The sequence below is a fragment of the Poecile atricapillus genome, chromosome 1 (assembly GCF_030490865.1).
Source record: "Poecile atricapillus isolate bPoeAtr1 chromosome 1, bPoeAtr1.hap1, whole genome shotgun sequence".
Lineage (NCBI taxonomy): Eukaryota > Metazoa > Chordata > Aves > Passeriformes > Paridae > Poecile > Poecile atricapillus.
In genome coordinates this window covers 79,091,453-79,115,160 of record NC_081249.1, presented here as the reverse complement: position 1 = coordinate 79,115,160, position 23,708 = coordinate 79,091,453, and the positions used below count along the sequence as shown (strand labels likewise).

Here is a 23,708-nt window from a genome sequence, read left to right as displayed (position 1 = left end):
ATATTTATTGTAAATTTAGATGAAGATCATGGCAGATTTAGAGATTCCTGACTTGCATAGATTAAATAAATAAAAATAAGCTGTGCAACATAATCAAAACCAAGTGGCATTCACACACAGCCTGAAAATGAGTAGAGCTAAGAGTAATTTTTACCTTAATTGTATTAAACTCCAAGTAAGCTAAATTTTTCAGTAACTGTCTAGACACTAAACAATTTCTGGGAGCTTATTTTTTTTAAGTGATATCACTTATTTAAGTTTAGTCATCATTCTCACAGACAAAAATATGTCCCTTTTTTAATACCTTACCCCTTTGTTCACATGGTATTTAAATAGCAGTGTAGAAAACTGTCACATTTTGCTCCCACCCAGCTTATTTTCAGTTTAGTATTTTTATCTCTCCAAACAGGGGATCTTTAAAATTTAATTCATAAAAAGTGTGCCGTAAGATTATCTAGAACTATGATTTATGAAGGTATAATTAATAGTATATATCCTGTTTTCCACAAAAAGCTTCAAAACATCCCCTGCTTACAGAACATCTGCAGTTACTGTATTTATCACCAAAAAAAAAAATCCTACTGGAATGTTAAGAATGTCACATTTATTCACACCCTTCAAGTAGCATAGATGTCCATCAGTGATGCTTTACCTACACATACATACACACTATTATGGATATCTGTATGTGTATATATATTACTGTGGAAGCATAGATGGATGTGTGTATACATCCATCTTCTCTGCAGTGACACTTTTCTTGAAGATTGAGAAGAGCTGTCTGACAAGGGTCCTTGGAGACATCACGTTTGTTATATTTTAACAGTAAAATCCAGTTACTATGTATTCCAAGGTCAATACATGTTTCAGTAGAATTGTGGACTTAAAAATTCTTTCCTGCTTTACTAGTATATTGTGAGGATCTAAACATTAGAGATTGTGATATATTTGATATTAAGATTGCAGGGATTGGAGAGATTTTTATGGACATGTTTGTGCTGTACAGTGGAGCACTACACAGACCTCAGAGACCAGTGCCAGCCTTAAGTCTGTGTGGTGTGATGCATCATCAGGCAGGGTTACTGTCAGGGTTTAGATGTCAAAAGCAATGTAGCTGGGCCAGCTCACTTTCGGGGTTCATGCCATTATAACTTCACTGCTGACTCTAGAGCTATTAGTGGTTGGATGACTTAGCATTCTCCTCCTCCCTCGGTTCCGCCACTCCTCCCGCTTTTGTGATGTAGCTGAGCCCCTGCTCCCCCATAGTTGCATGAAATATTAAATTTTCTTATACCTTCTGGTATTTCCATGCCAGCTTGGCTCATGAATTCCCCCTAAAATTAAGCAAAGCAAGGTTCACAGGAAGAGATGGCATCAAATCAGTGCAAGGAATAGACAAGCTTTCAAATGTCGAAGCACAGTTGTGCCAGCCATGTACTAAGAACCAAATAATGAGTTACTGAGTTCCAAGAGAATAAGGTAAATCTAGGAACATATAAAAGCACAACTTAATGAAATGCAAGGGATTTTAGTCTTTTGTGTGTAATCTGATAAACCTTTTGAGAATTTCCTGGTGCCGACAGTATATTGTTATTGCAAATATATTACACAATGCAGTGCTGTACTCTGCAGAGAGATAGTTCCAAAATAGCTGGCTCAGGTGTGCACTGTAGCCTTTGTAGATTAAGTGATAGGAGAAAAAAAAGAACAGAGTATCCTGGCTAGACAACTTCCAGAGCTAATATCTATCTTCCCTTCTTGATATCCTAGTGGGTGGGGGTGTTTAGCCCCTGATCACAGTGCATGTGTGGCTTGAATTTTCAGTATTTTGCCTTGCACACCATGTGGGCTAACCCAGCTGAGGAGCAGGGTTCAGTGACATGGACAGAGAGCTCTGTGCTGATGTGGCTTTACTCACTGCTTCAGAAACTGAAGGTGACTGTCTCAACACACATATTAAACTGTACACATACTCTGTATCTAGTATAGTAATGAACTCCTATAATTTTGCTTGTTATTTTTGAAGGAATTGTTTCTAGAGGGAGCAATACAGTCTGCAGCTATAGCTGTTATGGTTGTTTTTATGTCATCTGTTTTACAAAGCAAGCGATAAATTTACAACAGTAATATTTTGAATGCATGTTTGCTGAGAAATTTTAATTTGTTTTATTGTGTTATAGAAGCTGTTATCCCTTCTTTTCCATTTAACTACTGTGATTTTTTTTCTGGAGGCAATCCTTTTGGTTTGCCCTAAATGTTGCATGATTATATATGGTAGCTAGGTCTTTTCTTTAGCACAGAACATTGTTTTGTGTTTGCTTGTTAAAAATATACCCATTTACTGTGGAAAAAATAACTGCTTAATGATGGTATTATCTCTTTTCACAGTGTATAGATTTATGTAACAAAGAACATGGAAATTTCACAGCTTCTGTTCGCAAAATGAAACATGAGAATTTAAGACTACAAAATAGCCTTGTTAAACTACAAAATGACACAGAAACATCGATACTGGGTTGCATGGATACATATAAGGAAACAGAGCACAGCTACCAAACCCATTCAGAGGTGCAAGAAACAGAAGAGAGGTAATATTTAGATTGTTTATGAAATTTCTTTTAAGTGTTTTGGATGGTCTGACTAGGCCAAACTGTCAAGTTTTTGCTGTTTCTGTTCATTCAAAATTCCCACCAATATAAATATCAGACCTAGTTAGTATATTTGTAAGGACTTCCTACATTTTCTTGATGGCTGATGGAAATTGGCAATAAAAGAAGTCCCAGAAATGTTTAATATCTGTAATTAGCATGAAACTTTAAAAACTTTTTATATGCTGCTCAAGCTGTTCTTAGTTCCAGGTTTTGCAAAATAGAGCAGACTGTATTTTTACTACCAAATAAAAACAAGACAAGAAAAGGATAGAAAAATCAACATGAGAGGTAAACTTCTCTACGGGAGGTTCTCTTAATAAGCAGTTTGAACTATAGGCCCTGCTGAAAAGCTTTATGTCCTCCAGTTTCATTTGTTGGAAGTTTCAATAAATGTATTTTAATGCCTTGTCTGGTTTTGGTGTTCTTGGGTGACCTGATTTTTAAAAGAAACATAATTTCAGATGCCCTGAGTAAGTCATTACTACAATAAACTCCTTGTTAGGGAAAAATAATGAGACTTGAGAATATTCAGACTCATAGAAAGCATTGTAGTGATGACTTTCTTCTTTCCCTGTATTCAGTGAGCCACTGAATTGCCTTCAAGCATATTATAATCATGGCATTGTAATAAAAAAAATTAAAAAACAAAAAACCCTCCCTGCTAAACAGTATTTCATACTACAGGAAAATAAAAATTAATAGGAAGCTAAATATGTTGATTATTTGTAATAAAGAACTGACATGATAGCACTAACATGAAACAGATCTGTGGAGTAAAGTTGAAATAGTTGGAGCTAAAATTGGATGTGTTAAAACTTCAAACTCATACATTTAGGTTTTGGCAAAATTTAAAACACTTTTTTTTTCTGAAAAATAGAGCAGCATCCCAGTATAGGTAGATCCAGTTTTGCCTAAATTTTAATTTCTTTTTAAGGAGTGTTGTTTTGTGTTGGAGATAGTATTCATGTGTTTATGAAAATAAATAGATATATTATATGGAGGTGTATATGTTTACATACATCCACCTGTCTTTGGAAGTGGCAGGTATGGCCGATATCCTGTGAATTTTCAAAATATGTTGAAGATGTTGTTGAAACAAATACTTGTAAACCAAGGTACAGATTATTCTGCACCAATACGTCTCATAACTTCACAAAATTGGTCAGTGCAATTTTTGCTCATGCTTAACTCCTCTCAAGTGAGAAGGAAGTAAGATTTTTTTCTCATTTTCTCAGTATTTACACTTGCTGTACATAAGAGACTATGAAATTTAATTTATGAGAATATAAATATTTGAGACAATAGAACTATGCATGTAATTTGCAGGATTGTGATTTCGTAGCTGTTGGAAGATCAATCAAAACTGTGAGAGAGACACCTGTGAGAGCTGACCTTTCTCACAAGAAAAATCTCAACCAGACTACTGAACACAATATAAATTATTATTATTGTCGTTAATATGATGAAACAGATATATTGAGCCTGGATTTCAGTATCTAAATCATGCATTAAAATTCCTGAATGAAGAGCTATTCAGATTTTCAAATAAATACACAGATTTTAAAACATGCAAATTTGACATGTACTGTGTATGTACATCACCTTGCCAGTGCTTTTATGATTGGGCCCACTTTGTACTATCACTTCTCTGTTCCCAAGCAGGAAACTACCTAAGGATTTTTCCAGAAAACTAAAATTATATTTTCAACCATTAGATGTATGCAGATAAACTAGGAAATTGATGTTAGATAAGTTAAAATCTGGGGTATGTTTTATTTTATTCTGAGCGTAAACCCTGTTATTTCTGGTTTAATTTGCAGTTCTGTTTCCATGGTAATTATGGCACTGGAGAAAGGGCACAAAATCCTTTTTTTAATATGGTAAAAAATTAGAAAACCTGGTGTTGGTGCAAGGGACGGGTGTATATTCTACAATATTTTTCAGCTGTGTCTCTCAATCAGTAGTGGAATCCTGGGCACAGGAACCATCATGTCTTAGAGAGGAGACCTCTAGAGAAAACACAGGAAATTGCAGGAAGTTATACTGGCAGGCCAAAAAGCGGCATGATTTCTTCTTTTTTTTCAGTATACAGTGAATGTCTAGGTATTAGAAAGAAAGATATGCAGAGGTAGCATCTTTTTGCTAAAAAAGGACTATGCCCACATTCTACCTATAACCATCTTCATTAATTACTGTTTCCTTATGTAATTATCTTACTTCTAATTGCAATTTACATAAGCTTTCCTCAGTCTTTTCTAGATTTCAATCCTTTAGTTAGACCTTGACCATATGCAGTTGATGTAAATTTGGGCATGGTTGAAGAGGACTTTCTCTGATGAAGCCGATATGTTCCGTTTGTTTCTTCCAAAATCAAAACATGCCTATGAGTTCTGAAATGAAAAGCTATTTATTTACCACAAAAATGTGCACTAAATGGATAACTGATCAAGCCAATGCATTTTAGTCATGTGGGAAAAGTGAAGGGTAAATGCTAAGTCTTAATACCTGCTAAGGTAGCTGGGGAACACTCAGTGGATGTGTGTTTGCAGTAAAATATCTGTGTGAAGGAGGTTTTCTCTACTCTTTGGAGATCATACAACTCTTAGTCACACTCACCACTGTATCAGTTAGTGCAATAAATGAAGTGGAAGCAGTGAAAACAAAACAATTCTTCAGGAAAAGGCTTTTTATCAATTTTAAAATCAAGCTAGCTATTATACTTGCCAGGTAAAAGCAATAGCACAAATTCTTGAAGACATTTTGGTCATTAAAGATCTGTAGTTTTCTTTCTCAAGGGTATTATGCTGATTATGTCAACCAGCTGTGTAAGGTATTTGGGGTTTTTTGCATCACTGAAGTCATTGACCTCACAGGGACCAGGCAGATTTTATGTATGTGTCTGGAAAAGTAGATCCTGTCTATATAAATTCTTTTTGTGAGGACACTGTTCTTTCACTACTTGTCCCCTATGTCACCATGTCAACAGTGATATTATTTGTGTGGTATGTGTACATGTTAAATACTCTATGACAGTAATCTCACTGAAAGCATAAGTAGTTCAGCTGTAGTAATAATAATGTATTTGCACTGGTAGTGTTAACAAATGGACAGCTTCCTACAAATTTGCAGATTGTATTGAAAGTAGATCTATGTTCTTAGATGTTATTTTGCACATTAACTGGTAGAAGTTTAAATCACAACTGTGAAAACCATACAAAGTAAAGGCCAAATATCCCTATCAAAGCACCTTAATGCAGGTGTCATGTTTTTCCAAAATAGCAAGCAGGCCCAGCAAACCTACGGATTACTCTAGGAGGGGGAGAATGGGAGTTCCTTTTTAAAAAAATCAGTCCTTTTTTGGGGGGGAGTGGAGGTGCAGTGTCTGTTTTTATTATCGAAAGGCTACCATAACCCAAGTCAAGTAGGCACTCAAGTCCAAAAATTCTGTTCTTAGAGAAGTTATAACACAACAGTAAATAATTGTTATTAAATACATAGAGAAGCAGTTCTGTGGGAAAAAAGGGAAACTGATCACATGGACTTCGCTGTGGGTTTAGAGAGAAAATTACTTCTAAAAAGGTCAGAACATGAGATTAAAAAAATCTGTGATTTTATTATTCACGCCATCTATCTTCAGTTGTGGCAGGCTTTTTTTCATGGTGCCCTTCACCCAAACTGTAGATGGAATGGACTTTAAAATAGGAAGAAAAATAAAGAGAAAAGAAATTCTCCTGTGCTCAAAAAGCAGAGTATATTTATGTAAAGAAAAGCATGAAAGAAAGGAGAAAACTCTGCCTCCATAAAGGTAAACATTTAAGGTGATTTAGAAAACTAGAAGGTTTGTTGAGTAGTTTCAGAGAGTTTTATGTTAGCACGTATAATAGTATTATTACTATAGTAAAAATTAAATTATAGTAACAAATAATAATACAGCATCATGCTTATAATTTGCTTTGCCATAGCATTCAGAGTATCTCTAATCACAGCTTCTTTTGTAATCAGAGAAAAAAAATATGTTCTTCATTAGTTCTCTGAGTTGTTCTGCACAGTTCATGTACTAAATATTCAGTTTCATGTTTTAGGTCTTTTGTGGTTTAACCTGGCAGGTAAACAGCACACAATTGCTTCTTCACTCCCCCAGTCACAAGGAAAGAATTGAAATTTAAAAAAAGTAATATTCATGTGTTGAGACACAATTTAGTAGGACAGAAAAGGAATGTAGTAGTAATAATAACAATAACAATAGTAATAATAATGCTATAATTAGAATATATTAAACAAGTGATGCCCAGTTATAACAGTGGAATTGCTCACCACCTGTCATGTGAGGCCCAGGCAACCTTCCTCCAGCTTTTTATTGCTGAGCATGCTCCCATATGCTCTGGAATATCCCTGTGGTCAGCTGGGATCAGCTGTCCCAGCTGTGTCCCCTCCCAAATCCTTGTGCACCCCCAGCCTCCTCACTGGTGGGGTGGGGTGAGGGGCAGAAGAGGCCTCTGTGCATGTGCTGCTGAGCAGTGACTAAAACATCCCTGTGTTATCAATACTGGTTCCAGAACAAATCCAAAACACAGCCCCATACAAGCTGCTGTGAAGAAAATCAACCCTATCCCTGTGAAAACCAGCAGAAGGGCTTATGTAAAAGCAGGTCCATCAATGCTCCACAGCCACTCTTTCCCAACACCAAGCATTTAAATTAAGATTAGAAAATGACAGTATGATCTTTCTGCAGAAAACACTCTTTTCCCTACACTTGGAAAGTTCTTTTATTTAAAAAGAAAAAAAGGTACTGAGTGGCGCTGCATACGCTTGCATATTTATTGAATTATATTTTACATGCTCTTTAAAAGCTTTTATAGCTGCATTTCAAATTAGTAGAGTGTTTTAGGATAGTTGCAATGATAGAATCTGTTCAAACTGCTATCACATTTTAGTAGTTACCTCCCAAGATTAAAATTTCATCATAAGCACAGACTTCAATACAATGGAAATTTTTATCTCAGGTAGAAATACTGTAGCATAAAATTAATAGAATCTGAAATAACGTTTTTCTGCATGTTTTGGTGTATAAGACAAGGAATGATACAATTGAAAATTCATGTAATTTTGCAGACATCTGGGCAAGCAAGTCTCAAAATTTTCTGCTTTTATCAGTACAGTATCAGAATTGTTCAGTTAACTATTTTGAATGGGAAGAATTTTTTTTTTTAAGTTGCTATTAAATAGCAAATAGTTTTTACAGAAATACAAATGATTAGAAATACGTATTTGCACATCTGTTCTGATCACTGAGATACAAGAGTTTTGAAACATCATAATAAAATGCTTAAAAATTATTTTTAAGCTTGAAGATTTCATTTATTGTTACAAAACCATGCTATTGTACAATTTTTTAGAAAGTATATTTTTTAAATCTAATAATTTTTATATTAATCTCCAGAGTGTTATCATTAAGTCAGTGGCAAAACTGTCACTGCAGTAAAAATGCAGAATCAAAGATTCCTGTACTATTTTTTGTTTAAGCATTTATTCTAAGTTCTAGCCTCTTGAACATAGTTGTTTAAGATAATATTAGATCAAAAATGACTAATTATCCAACCACTAATAGGATTTTTCTCTCCTCTCACACTTTGATATTTCATTTCCTCTATTTGTGTGGCTAAATTCATTCTAGTTCCTAGACATGGCCAAAGAGTGCTTGCATAGCTTTTTCCACTGGAAAGCCAAAGGAATGGTAGCCATTAGCAAAGGACAGGTAACAAAGGAGTTCCTTAAGGAGTATTGGCATCTTCAATACCTGAAGTGAGTTTGTGTTTTAGCTCCTTCTGCCACAGTTGTACCAACCAAGGCAAGGTTCCTCAACCCAAGCTCCAGTGAAAGGGTTTAAATTCGGGTGGTTTAATTCACAGCTGAAGCAGACAGAGAAAGCACACTCAGACTTTTACAGTAATCTAGGTGGAAATTGCTAAATTGCTGCAATTGGGTAATGCTTAATCTTATGCCCACAACTTCATGCATGAAACAGTTTAAACAACTAAGTAATCAAAACTGTGTAAATAAATACAATGAAAAACCCTTCGCTTTGCTGTGATAGCTTATGAGGTTCAACTGGGTTTCATATTTCAATTCTTTTTCTTTTAGATCTTTCCAAAATAAAGATTCATGGGAAGTGGAATGTCAACAGACTGCTATGCTCACTGCTGGTGGATACCACAGAAACTGTAGTCCTGCTTTGTATGGCCAAGGCAATATCACTGGTTCAAACAGTGATAGCACTCTATCTTCTCATCCATTTCTTAGAGGTCATGAAAAGAAAATAGTTCATAAATCTCCATTAACACCAGAGGGGTATCCTTTGGGCTTTCCTGGGCCATTTCCTGAAGTGGGCAGAATAGGCAGCTTTCAGAGCCCTGCTTACAGTGAGGAAGAAATCAAATTATTGGTAAGTAACTGTTTTCCTGTAACACATTTATTCTCAAAAATCCATCTGTGGATCAAATGCAGCCTTGACAGAGCCAAAAATTAGACCACTCTTGTTGTCATTGTTAGTTACACAGTGCCAGCCCAGCAAAAATGGAAATATCTTATCCTAACAGAAGTGCGGTTTTTCTGGATATTAAACATCCCCTACTGAGCCATACCTCTGTTCTAATAATGATGGTGATAATTACCTGCCATTATGTGACTGTGAGAAAGATTTCTACATTTTAGCTTACTGGCTTCTATATTGGGGCACATTGCTTTGTATTGCCTATGTAAGAGTACTCTGCTTCAAGTGTATTTCCATAATACCTGAAAACTTACTGCCTTAAGTGCTATTAGACAGATCAGGTTCCTATTTGATCTACATCTCTTTGATTGATGGATGAAATCAGAAAAATCACAGCAACTATTTTCCATATGTTAGCTATTGTATTTGAAAAGAAACAGAAATTATAACTACTGTGATCCTTATTTTTCAAGAGTAATAGGACAGCATTCTTTCTTTTAGTCTTCATAGGCTGGAGACTATTATCCTCCATGACAAGTGGGACAAATCCCACTTTGCCTAGGAACTCTTAAGAAAACGCTTCCATAATTATTTGGCTTTAGAGCTCCCTTTGAATTTGAGCTTTATCCTCTTCCTTAGTATCTTCTCTTCTTCCTTAGGCCTCCACTACAGGCCACTATTGTTTTCCACTTGACAATTAGCACTTTCCTGACCTCAAACCATGAAACCGTACCGTCAGTAAGCAGTGGAACTAAGAATGTAAGTGAGGAATGAACTACAGGCCTCCCTCTGCCCAGCTGGGTTACATGGATCTCTACATGAACCAGGAGATCCTCAGCTGCAGGGCTCTGGCTGAACCTATAGAGGGAGAAGAGGGAAGACTTAAGCATTTACTAGAGGGATTGACAGGCAATCGTACCTGTGGTGGTTGTACCCCGGTTCTGCTGTCCATTTCAGATACAAATGCACATCCCTTCCTATCAGAGACATGGCTGCTGCAGAACTATTTCCATAGTCCAGAATCTCACTGTTGATGGCAAGAACCACAATGATGGCATGCCTGGGAAGCAGGGATTGCTGTGCAGCCCTTCTCTTACTGTGGTCCCATCAGCTCTGTCCCAGTAGTCTAAGAACAGTGGGAACAAGGTAGTCCCAGATGTTTGATCTCAATTCCATTTTTACATTCTTACGTTTCACAGGAATTTTAAGTAAATGGCTTTTGGTTTCTCACAGCTTGAGAGTTTTTCTCTTTAAACTGCTGATCATGAAAAGAGTCATTTGGACTTTTCCAGATGAGTCTGATAAACACCAGCTCTTCTCTCTTCTGTCAGAAGCATCAGACAAGACACCAAATCACAAAGCTTCTGTTTCCAGAAAGCCTGGGAAAAATGTCCATTCTGAGACACTTCTGCAAGATGCAGAAAGTATTACCCAGCTGGGAAACTATTACCCAGCTGGCACTCAGGCCAGCTGACTTTCCAGCTGGTGTGTGGGCAAAGTACATAACTATTAAACAAGAGATGTTTCTCATATAGAGTCTAGGTCCAAATCAGTGGCTTTGAAGCAGGTACAAATTCAGACCACTGAAATCAAATCGTCACTCAGGCTGACATTGAATACCACAGCTTTGGTGCAGAATTCAGTAGTCTGTTACTCCAGAGATCTGTATTCAAATGGAAAGCTGTTGCACTGAGGAGAAAGAGGGGGGAAATACACAGTATGTTAAAGCAGAGTTCTTTGACAGATTTCTGAGGACTTGAGGGGTATAGAACACAGGGACAGGACCCACATGAAATCTCCAGTATGTTCAAAACTTCGGAGAATTTTATAAGGCACTAGTTTTCTAAAGAATATTTGTATGCCAAATTGAAAACATCAAATTTCCAGGTGATGTCCTGATACCTACCAAAATAACTCTATTGGTATTGAGGGGAGAAAGAAAATAGTCTCTAGGGCTTTAGACAATGACTTGTGTCCCTCCCCCTGGTAGAGAATCTTCAGACAAAGATTAGTAAATGTTCCACTTTTACCTTCTGCCCTTTCACATTCTTACTTAGAGGTTACATGTATAGTGTCATTCTTGCCTTAGAATAAACTAGAGAGCTCAGCTGGGATTCACTGGAAATTCCCATAACCCCAAAAATTCTTGTTTCAAGGGTTTCCTAATCTGGAAAATACTTTTTCCTCTAAATAGTACTTTAGGCTGTACTCTCTTCCTGAAATGAACAACTTCAGAAAATGATTGGTTGATCTTTTAGTCATAAATACTTTCTCATATTTCTCTAAAGATGATAGACAGTTGTTTGTTCTGGCTTTCAAGGCTTGGAAATACAAGACTTAAGCTGTAATAATTAAAATTTAAATTAGGCATTAGGAAATTTTCTAACATTAGTATGGGAACTTGCTTAATAAATAGTTTGCAATGGAAAGTTGTGGAAATTCTGCCCTTGGAAATCATTAGGAATTATTTTGACAGTCTTGATCCTACCCTGAGGCATGCTATAGTCCATGCCTCTCTCCCCTAGGTATTACTATTTCCTAGCTATGTAGGCCCTCTAAAAATCTTCCTATGTCACTCCAATTTTCTAGGCATTTCAAATTTAATTTTCATATATGAACAGAAGCATGTTTAAGATAGGCATCTGTACCTGCTGCCTAAGAGATATTGTAGTGTAGGGTTACTCTCAAAACATCCCAAATTTAGTCACTATGAGATTAAAATTAGCCAGACCAATTTCTACTCTTGTTATTAAACTTTCCTGGAAAGTAGAAGCAGCTAAACATGAGAAGACTCTAACAATGGGGTTTGACTGCTCATGATTTGACCAGTAAATGTTAAAATATCGCACATGTTAAAGCTTTCTTGCTGCCCTGCTGAAGATGCCTCCAAGAATGCTGGGACAGCTCATGGGGCAAGTAAGAGACTAATTAGGCAGTTCTGTCTCTCCCTTTGAGAGAGCTAGCTTCCACCTGAAGGGCTCCTCCCCAGCAACCCAGAATTAATTCTTAACTGCTTTGGGTAGTTCTTATTTAAGGAGAAGACATACTTAGCACATATTTCATCTATAAAAATATGTATCTCTGTCAGGTGCACTCCTTCATTTCCAGGCAGAAAGGTGATTCTCATTACTGATATACACCAAAGAAATAGGAGATCAGCTGGCACTGTAGAAATGAAACAATAGAGTCCTCGTTGCTTTATTACCCAAACAGGTTAGAGGGAAAGCTTACAATGAACACATCTCTATCCAGTTTCAGTTAGAAAACCAAAAGACATAAAAGCAGTAATATCTGCGAAAAAGAAATTCAAAACCAGAGACTATGAATCTCATCTGAGACATGGATTAAAGCACTTTCTTTGTGTTTCTTCTTCCTCAGAGGCCAAAAGTAAAGACAATAACGAACATAATGAAAGAACAGACCAGAGGCTTGAAAAGCAAAGTGCTGCTAACAAAGAGTTGTCTTTTAGACTTGCTTAGATAAAACCCTCTCTCAAAGTGCATGAAAAACAATGCATTAGGGTCCTATCTAAAATCATAGTCTGTGATGTCTGACCCTCGGGTAAGGAGCTGTGGGGAGCCATGACCTGCTTATTCTAAGTGAGAAACATTCTTCTCTCAGCTCTGAGAAATTCAGAAATGTCTCATTTGGAGTTTACAGTGTATTTCAAGAAGAAACACATCAAAGTACCAGTTGAAGAGAAGAACATTTAACAGTTTGGGAAGATAGATTGATCGTGAGGCCAATCTGTTTCCAATGACAAGTCAGTAATTATAAGCATTATTATTTTGAATCTCTAAGAATATTTTGAAACTTGATATAAACTTTCTGAGACTGGCAGCTGTGTAAATCTGCAGTCCATAAGGAAAAGTCTGACATGACATTTTTCTCTAGGTGATGACACCTATTAAATTTGTGTTTCAGATTCAAATTTTCCCAGTTTCTCATGCTTCTCACTGCAAGTATTTTATTTGCTCAGCATTGAATCAGTGATTTCATAGCTAGTATTCAGTAAGGGAAACACATGGTGATTCTTTAAGTAAAGCCTCCAAATCCAATGTATTCTCCATAATACAAAAGCCTTCTTCAAATAATTTAAAATAGTACTAACAATTCTGTCACTGAATCTTGACATCACAAGGAGATGTATTTGTGACCCAGCCCATGAAAGAATAAATGGCATGAAGCCATGGCATTTGGAATGTCAGGAAAAACTCTTCATATGGGAACAGTGATAATTTATGAATGAGAAACCATGCACATGTTTATGAAGAAAATCAAAGGCAGGTTATGTCCCTCCATTTTCTTAAACTTTAGAGGATTGGCATTCTTTCTTATTCTTGCTAGTACAAGGATTGAGAGAGGGGTGTTACGGCACAAAGTGGTTAGGTTTCTTATTAATACATGTCAAATTAAGTAACTTTTTCTTGATCATCATTTTAAAACATTAATTTGGAGGGATTGAGAAAAGGAAGAGTCTGCTTTTTCTGTGAATTTCATTTTAGGAGCCCTATGCATCAGGAAGCCTCTCTCACTCAAGAAGGATGGTATTGAACTCAGAATTTATTTCCAGCTATCACTTACTTCTGTACTTTGAAAAGAAAAGGGGTTTCCTATAGGAAGTCTCTAAATTTCGTCTCAGAGTCCACTGCAAAGAGTTTGAATGGATTGGTGCTTTAGAGCATTTTTCCAATTAGTATCTTTTAGCCTTAAAAGCTTCTAAAGAGCAGTTTTCAGTTAAGTTGAAAACAAAAGTCCGAATCTGTCTCTATGTTGCTGTAGAAATAAGGAATACCTCATTCTGATACAGTGCAGCCTGGAGTAAAAATTTATTGATGTAATAGAACTGGCCTTTTCCACAGACCACCTGAATATTTGAACTCCTATTTGATATGCTGACATATAAACTTCAAACAATTTTATATTCTAGAAAAAAACCCTGAAATTCTAAACTAATAACTTAATCAGTAACTAAAAGTATTTAAGATATGGTTTAACTAAGATTAAAGATGCCAATAATTTTTTCTCAATATATGACAATAAAATATAAAATATTACCTTTCTTTTAATATTAAAACTCCTATACTAAGTTTTTTCCTCAGCCAAATCTTAAAAATTTATGTCATAAAATTGCATTTATCTCTACAAAAAATCATTGAATGTATTTAAACAGGCATAATCTCTTTAGGAAAAGAAAAATTATTTCACGTATTTCATACATTTCTTTTGATAAAGATATTCCAATGAATGCATCTGAGATATTAGCAAGAAAATTTACAAAAATTGGTGCTTAAAAATTTAGAACTTGTTCCAGCAAAGATGCACACATGTCCTTTGCTCTATACAACTCTGCATCCCATGACAACCATCTAAAGGCTGATTATTGGTATGGTTTGTGTCTGAGTCCACTAAATACTCATTAAACAGAAAGAAGATTTTTTCAGTGAACTACTTGCAGTGAACAAAAATTTAGTACATTCTCCAGAATGTCAGAGCTCTGAGTTAATAGTACTGAAATGAGCACAGATTTTCTTCTTTTCCTCAGAAAGCAGAAGCAGAGAGCTAAAATTGCAGAAGACAATCAGCAGCATCCAACACTAATTGTAGTCTGTAATTCCAAAAAAGATTGTTGTCCTCTGCCTGGTCTACATTATCCAAATAACTAACATAACCTATAGTCGATAGATTTTGGAGGTTCTGCAGCAGCTTAATTCTGTCTAGTGGGATATTTATATTTTTAATGGCCAGTCTACATCCTAATGCTATGAATATCAGAGGTAATCAAACACAATGTTCAGTTCATGTCATTTAGGCACATGGATGCCATCAAAAATGTATGCCTTTAAAAATGGTGCTTTCTTGAGGAGGTGTAAAGCATTATAGTGTTATTAGCTGCTATAGGTCAAGATGTTTGTCACATCTAGAATTTGATAATGCAAACATGTTGTAGCACTTGATGGTTTTTCCTAACCATGATTTTCTATTCACTGCTCAGTCTCCCCCTGAGATGTCCTTCCTTGCAACAACAGAGAAGTTCCTTCAAGAGGAAGAGAAACATGCAAGAGAATTTGAAGAACGTTTAAATTCACAGCTTGAAGAGCTGCAAAGATATTCTGAAAACACTCTAAAAAAATATGCCAGGATGCAGCAAAGCAGGCATACTTAAGCCAGTCACACAATTAAGGAAAGCAAACGAAGTAATCACCCATGAGTTTCTCAGAACTAAAATCTGCAAATAGCTGCTTAATGTATTTAGGCACATTGCCAATAGCATGTATTTGTAACACCAAGTTTTCAAGAAAATAATCATTATCCAACAGATTTAATTATATTGTAACTTGACTATATTACAAAATAAACTCTAAACATATTCTAAAGTATACAGGTGGGTTCAATTGTGTGCAGCAGAGACCCTGTTGCAGCATTGTAAATCAAGAAACAAGACACTTAAAATTTTGTAATGTACAGAGGGCTAATAAGTGGAATTACTCCCTTGAAATTAGAATCAACCATGAGAAATTCTCTAGATTGTACAAAAAAATAATAAAGGCCTTTAACCATGTCTGGGCTCCTGGCATGAAAAGCTTATCTATGCTCTGGTGATTCTTGGCTGTGGAAACAGCCCCTGGGCCTCTGGAAATGCTGCTCTGTGAGAAGAACATTAAAGGACCAAGCACATGTTCTGAAGCCATCCATATTGCCCCTTTTACCAGACCTATAGACTTCACCAGGGGCAGAACCCAATCTCAGGCACTTTACATTACGACTTCACAATTTTTAAAACCTGTATTCAAAAGCACCTATTTTTTATTGAAGTTTCTTTACCATGTTGGCTTATTGTATAACTATATTGCAATAGTGAGGAAAAACTTTAACTTCAGACAGCATGTGATCAGTCTTAGGTAAGGGCCTAAATTCTTTACATTTTCCTACATCATAGGAAAACATTATATAACCAAGCAGAGTTAATTCAACTCCATGTGCTGAAAATCTACATTATATTGAGATTCCTTTTATTTGCAATTCATACTGAATTCTATTGCTGTGCAAGCGAAACAGAAATTACAGACACTGTTGATGAACCACCAATTTCAGTGAATGAGATACTGAAGAACTGCTTTCCAGCATATACTGTTGCCAACTTCCTGGGAAAATCTGGATAAAAATAATACCAGGCTGTCAAACCGCTCCAGTTTGTGAGTAAAAGAATTCTCATTAATATTCAGGACCATGGCTAAAATGTAAATTGTTTTTCGATGCTATATTTTCACTAAGACAAAATATACTACATCATACTTACACAAAATACCAAGATTTTAAATACCAGTTTGGCTCAGCTTGCAGTAAAAAGAGCAATGAAGATGAGGACATCAAAGAACCTTTTACAGGAAAATTCAGGAAAATTACTAGACTCAGCTGGAGGAACAAGGACTGAATAAAAAGATGACGGAAGGACATCTGAACAAACTAAATATATACATATCCTCAGCTTAGGGGGGTATTCAGTTTTAAAAGAATTAATGAAGAAATTCAGAGACCTCTGAAAATAAAACTTAATTTTAAGCTGGGAAAGATCTGTAGAAACAGAAAGACAGAAAAGTGCTGTCTTTCAGAAGAGCAAAATAAATAGCCAGTTAGCCAGAATTTTTTGCCACTCTCAGATTCAAACATACAAGATGAGAGTCTGCTCCAGATCTTCAAAGAAATGGATGTGTCTGCCTCCATTTCAGGCCTGAGGACACCTCTCAAGGTGTAGATCTGTGAGATGATGAAGAATGAGTGAATTAAATCATCAAGAAATGGATATGATTATTTTTTTCCTAAAGCTTTTTAATATCTGGGCAAGCTACTAATTTTGGCTAAGAAAATACCAGAGTTAGTTTCAGCCTGGCTTTTGTGCAATGCCATATATTAAACTGCCTGTGAGAAGCACTGAAAACTGCGAAGTACCTGTATCTGAGCAGCCTACTTGTTATTGTTACTGCCTGCTCAGAGAGCACTGTGCCACAAACGTGTTGAGACACGATGGATCAAGGGGACATTTTTTTAACACCTACTTGCCAGAAAGGTTGTCCTTCTCTTTCTCAACCAAGCAGCAAAAGTTGCTCATCTGACAATCCCCAGTTTAAATGAGCCCATTGCTACCACAGAAAAGCTGGAGCCACACCACTGGTCTGAATACTTTATTTGCATTAAAAGGCAGAATCTCAACAAAACTGGTGAGAGGTTTCTGTAGGAAGATACATGTTCCTGACGTTATCGTGCCAAAAAGAATGATGGACAGCAGAAATAATAAAGACTGAGAAATTACTCATTTATGAACAGGGATTGGACATGGATGTATACTGTTAAAAAAGGAATAATCAGAAGGGTTCAAGGCTACAAATCCCAGAAAACACCAATAAAAAGGAAAAAAAGAAAAAAAAAAAAAAAGAAGTATTAATCATTAGGTTCATTTGACAGGACAAGGTGCAATCTTCGGGAGCTGCAAGTTGCCCAAAAAATACAGAAAATTTTTATTCTACTTTGTGAATAGCAAGGCAATGGAAAATTTTTGTAAGCTGCTGGACTTTGATGATTTTTCAAAGCTGTACTGAAAAGCAAGCTTTTGGCTCCCAGTTGAAAGACTTGTTTTAAATACAAAGAACAATGGTTCAGGCTGCCACAAACTTTTTTTTTTTTTTTTTTTTGGCTGAAGGAAAAACAGAGGTCAAATGCATGCAGTTGCCAACATATTTCATCAAGATGTAATTTTGAAATAGTTGGTGGCATAAGAGCTGCCAGAGCATTGCTGTCCAATTCACTCCCCAAAACTTATTCTGAGGGGGTTGAAACAGCAGTCACTGAATACTAAATAGCCATTTAAAAGTGGCTCACATGAAAGTCAGATATTTAGCACATTTTCTTCCATTTCTTACTCTCGCCTTTTATGTATGGGAAATTAATGGAAGAGTGTCAGACAGTGGGTACTCTGAGCCAATGTAGAGAGGAATGCAAACTGCAGCAGCAAAACACACTGCCAAATGAAGACAAAAACGAACAATCACAGGCATGGCTCTCTTGCTTTTCCGATGGGTAGACTTAAACAACGGCCAATAAATCTCTGCTGTGATCAGAGATAGCACAGGAAGTGCCTAACCCCGAAGTGTCACTGTTCTGGCTTTATTGTACTGTAAATGGTTCTAATTCCTGATTTAACAGCAGTACGACAGCACACAGAATCAAGCCCACCAGCACTTAGTAATTCAAAGCTCAGCTAAACACCACCAGTGGGAATGAGAAGCAAGCCGTCAACAGAGACTGCTGAATGCATGAGCCCCAGGTGACTTCACATCTACGGTCTGTCATGCCAGTCATCAAAGCCTGGATTACACAGCCAGCTCAGGTGTGTGCTGAACTCTACTCACTCCTGCTGTTCTCTGCTCCTGTGTCTCCCACAGACTCAACAGCTGGGAGAATGCACTGGGGAGAAGGTCCTTCACTTGTATCATTCCCCTCTGGCTTTACAACCTACAACAGCCAATTATATCATTCACAATCTTTTTTTCCCCCATTTAATTCCACTGAAAATAGCTACCCACTAGATTTTACACACAAACTGCCTTTTGCTAGGGAAATCTGTTGTTGGTTTTTTTCTTGTCACACACAGCTTCTGCTGAGAAAATGCTAGGTTAAGCAGAGTTCCTTGGAACTGGCCAAACCAATGTGGGAGCTGTGTGTTGTTCTTCCCTCACTGTGGGGATCAGATCTCAAAGTTCACTGTGTTGGAGTTACTAGTTAATCACATGGACAGTCTCAAATCCATAAATAGGCTGTAATTTAATGTACTGCATCTAGGTTTCTGCTTGTGGATTGAGCAATGTCCCTAGATTATGATATGCTGCATTCCTGTGTCCCTTCCTAAACCAGCAGATCAATCTGTTTCTTTCACCTCTTCCACAACTACAGGACTGTTCAAAGCTGTACATGAACCATCTGGGCACTGAACATACATGGTCTGAAAAAAGAATAGCACATCATCACTGGTGTGTGCATTTAAACTGAACATCAGTGAGTAAGTAAATATTTTCTTGTAGATGGATTGAAACATGAGAGCAGGAGCCAATCTCTCTGAGCTCTTAAAATATGTGTAGTTCTTCCTTCAGACCACAGGCAGTGCTGCTGGCTTCTCTCACTTGGCTTTGGGGAGCTGGGGCCATGTGTAACACAGCTGGGCATTTACCCACTGCAAGAATACTTGACACAATAGCTTTGTTTTTTTAGCACTTGACAGACATTTATAAAACTCCATTCAAACCTTGATGTTTAAGTATTTTACTCAGATTTGATTTATGCTTTGAAAAATCAGGTTTTAAAAACTGCTTCTATAACTTGATTTATCAGAAGGCAAAGGTAGGTTTTTAATGACTTCACCTGATAATGAGCACTCTTAGAAACCGTAAGACAGTGCTGAAGAAGTGTCTCAGCAGGAGTTTTCTGGAAAATGCTTGTAATAAATCATTCAATTTTGCCCACAAGCTACTGTATGCTGGGAAAAAGTTTGAAACCCTATTTCTAAAACATTTTTGAAGGCAACTGACAGTTGGAGTAATACATACAGTTAAAAAACCAGAGGCACAGTTACACCTTTGGCTGAGAAGCTCATACAAGTTGACATTTGGGCAACCACCATTAATTTACTTCCCCATTATTACTCAGTGATTTTTGACAGTTTCTGTCTGCAGAGGCTTCATACCTTTTCTCCAAATCCACATTCTCATATTCAATACTAGTAAAAGGGAATTTGGTAGAAAATGTCAGAATCCAACTTCATTGTTTACTAGAGGAAAAAATACTGGTTTTTTTAAGGTTGAACTGTGAAATCAATTCCAGCTTCTACATAAAGAGCCATTCAGAAAGTGTAACACTATTTTCCTCTCAATTAGCACTCAGTAAAATTAGACATTTCAGAGAATTGAAATATATGTCTCTGATTAGGTATAGATTTATATTAATAGACATTTGTCCCTGAAAAGATTATTATTGTGACCCGAAGAATTTACCAATCACGAGAGATAAAGAAAGGGCATAAGAAAAAGCAGCAGAAATGTAACATCTCATTAGAGGAGTAATCATAAATGTTATCTAACCCAACTGACCTTTTACCTATTTAGTTGTTATCAGCCAGTTCATCAGTTCATTGCTCTTATGTCACAGACTCAACTTTTGCAATGAAGGTGGGGCAAAACCACATAAGGACTCTGAACAATTTTAGGGAAGGCTCTCTGAATTATAAAATCATTGCCTGGGCTCATAAAAAGCCCTGCAGGTAGAAGAGACTGAAATAAGCTACTAGTCAGAGATGAGGAAGTCACAGAAACCTCATTAGCACCATCACAAAGTATTACACGACAAGAAGGGTCAGAAAACCCCTGGTTAAGAATCTATAGAAGAGGACAATGAGGAGGAATCTGTGCAAGAGGTTATCAGAAACTGCACTTCTATTCCAGACACCCAAGACACCAAGTGCCCTGAAGGACACACATATTTAAATTGCACAAACTTTTGGTCACTTGCTCAGGCACAAATTTTATTCAAGCTGAACAGCACAGTTGAAAAAGGTACAAACTACCAGTTCCAGTGCAGCCATCCCTGACTGAGGATAAAATAAAAATAGGACAAGGATTTGGTGCCTGGGAGAACAGAAACAGCTGGGAGATGACAGACTAAGCAATTACCTTTACAGATTCATCATTTCAGAGCTCCCCAGTTGAAGGAAGCAGTTGTCAGTGCAAAGCACAGATAATTCCAGTGTCAGCACACGGCTCGCTGAGCACAGGGGTTTGCCAGCAGACTTCCTGCTGGTCACTCTGTGGGTAAACGCTCTTGCAGTCAGACCACGCTGGCCATGCTGTCTGTGCAGTTCCTTGTGCAGATATCCCAACTATGATGCAAGCTGCGGGGGGCAACAACCTCACAGTTCATCCAAACTCTTTAGGTTTTAGTAAACTTTGTATTTCAAAAACACCTCAGTCTCCAGTGCCAGTTTTATTTTAGACATTCCCACCAGTGGTAGCACCATATCAGGAGCCTTGGCCATCCTCGCACCATCAGATATCTGCATCATTCCCAGTGGAGCTGGTTTATAGCCAGGCATAGGCTTGCCCTGCTGGGGGAATGTGGGCCTTAGGGCAAAGTACACTGCAAGGACCTGCATTTGCTCCTAAAGTAACTTTGGCTAGCAGCAGCATTCTACACAGGAGCAGTACATGGACGTGATGCAGGAAACACAACCCTCTCTTTCACTGGCACCTACCTCAGTGAAGAGTCCTGCTGACTTCATTGGTGCTATCCCTGAGCCAAAAGACTACACATGAGGGAAAGACTCAAGGGATCTTTAACTTTCAGCACAGAAGTATTTCCTGCCATGCACCACTGCACTATAGCATCACGTTCTTCCTTGCTTGACCTGCATTTAAGCAGCAGTGAAGAGTTTTCAATCTCCCTCCCCAAAACCTTCTGAAGGTTAATGCCTATTGAGTGCCTTAAAATACTTGGATGAGAAAGGGCTGTACTAGAATACAGGGTCATTGAGGCATTTTCATGAGAATTTGTAGCTTAATTTCCTAAAATTAAACTGGACAAGCTGTGCTCACAGCTTCCTTCCAATGAGGGGATGGGGGCATGTCACAGGACAGCAGCTCACTTCAGCTAACAGATCAGAGACCAAGGTTACACTGTTACTTTTCCCATCTTAATAAATAATCAAGAGCTGTATGCCAAACCACCTTTTTATTGCCACTTACACAGTTCCAAATATTGAACATTCAGATAAGCAACTATCTGTGTTTATGTAGTTTGTTACTAGTTACTTCACCATAACCTTGCAGAATCTCCCTGTCCAAATTCTGTACGATTCCATCCAGAATATCCTGAAGTATTCACTTTGCATGTTAGCATCTCGCACCAAAATGAAATTCTTTTTGAGTGAACTATATAGTGGTTGATGAAAAAATTATTACACAATGTAGGCTTTCACAATGTCACATTTTTTTTGCAAAATAATTTGAAGATTCCAAGTAAGACTTCTTTTATTCAAAAAATAAATATATCCTTTCTGAATCAAAGCACTTCATATGACATTAAGTACAAAGAAGAAATGTACTTCTTTGGAAGTTCTGAAATAGACATACAAGAGCTCATGGGAGCAACATTATCCATAACAGTGATAAAAGCTGAAAGCTGATTTTTTACAAATTTATAGCAGAACACGATTTCCTTTTACAATATAGAGCTTCAAACAGCTTTAAGAAAAACACCATTTTTAAAAGTCTGAAAGGCACATAACTCGACCATAAAACGTACTGGCACATTCACTAATACGTTTTATGTTACATTCCTAAAGAGAATCTGTGGGACCGTAGCCAAGAGAAAGACTGAAAATACCAGCAAGATCCTTTGCAAAGTACTAAAAGAGTGGCAGAATGTTCCTTTTGGCTCTTGGTAAAATTAATATCCCAAAGCTAGGGAGTCTGAAAAGCTGCATCATTCGGTTGTATTTGGACGAGTCGCTACATAAACAAACACAACAATCAGCAGTACTACGACAGCCAGTGTGGGAAGCACCACGGTGGTGATCTGTTGCCGGGCCTCTTGCATTGCCTGTTTTCTCTCCTTTTTATCTTTGGAGGTCTCTTTTTTAGGTTTTCCTCTAAGCTGCCTCATCCTCCTCTTTGGATCTTTTTATTGCTGAAGTGTGGGACCAAAGGGAGTGGAACAGCAGAGGATTGTCCAAGGTCTTTTGAAACAAGAGGCTGAAGAATTCTTTTCCGTTGAGTGGCTGGCTGTGCAAGAAACTGCAAAAGAAAGAAAACAATTCTCTTGAGCAAGATCTACACATATTCCAGTCATCAAAAACACTTGCAGCTACACTTGGTAAATCTTTCATCCAATGGACACTAATGCAACTTCTTTCAAGGAAACAGAATCATGGAGTTCAGCTCATCCCCATAACACTTTCCCATAAAAACCAGAGCAGTTTGTCATGGTGTGTATCAGTCCAAGAACCCTGAACTTGTACTCTGTTAAGCCAGAAACAGAGCCCAGCACCATACATTTTATCCTCCAAGGCAAACAAGGTAACACAACTAGAGACGTAATGAAAATAACCAGAATTAGTCTTGCATCAACACGGGGTTCAAGCTGCCCCTTCTTGAAACAGCAGGAGGCTCCCTGCTCAGGTGCTGTGGCTCCCACAGACCTGCAGAACAAGGAGGGGCAAGCACACACCCTGCCACAAGCATTTATCATCCACAATAGGTAATTATTGGCATAAAGGATACTCCAACAGGAAGAAATGTGGAGAAAGATCTGCTTAATTTAATACTTCTGGTTCTGCTGCCACACAAAAAGTCTAAATCATAACATGACTCAGTGCTGTCACTCTTATTGCAGCTGTCATTGATGACAGAAAAGAAGCCCAAGCGATAATGAGTCTGCTAACAAACCACTGGTGTAGACAAGCAGTCATCAATAAAGTAGAAGGTAGTCGTTCTAAAGCATCTCCTAGACAATTTTTAAATACAGAA

General features: G+C 37.3%; 2 protein-coding genes across 2 annotated transcripts in view; one reads left to right on the top strand and one right to left on the bottom strand.

The window, feature by feature from the left end:
• The window catches only part of DEUP1 (deuterosome assembly protein 1), a 63,751-nt gene that overhangs the window by 24,928 nt on the left and 15,115 nt on the right, over positions 1 to 23,708 (top strand). The window contains 3 exon segments of the mRNA XM_058856141.1: positions 2,389 to 2,588; positions 8,793 to 9,093; positions 15,137 to 15,293. Coding sequence (XP_058712124.1) covers positions 2,389 to 2,588; positions 8,793 to 9,093; positions 15,137 to 15,293 — 658 coding nt within the window.
• SMCO4 (single-pass membrane protein with coiled-coil domains 4) overlaps positions 20,669 to 23,708 on the bottom strand; it is a 29,804-nt gene continuing 26,764 nt past the window's right edge. The window contains exon 2 of the mRNA XM_058856153.1: positions 20,669 to 22,976. Coding sequence (XP_058712136.1) covers positions 22,666 to 22,845 — 180 coding nt within the window. The 5' untranslated portion in view covers positions 22,846 to 22,976 and the 3' untranslated portion in view covers positions 20,669 to 22,665. The remainder of the gene's footprint in view (positions 22,977 to 23,708) is intronic.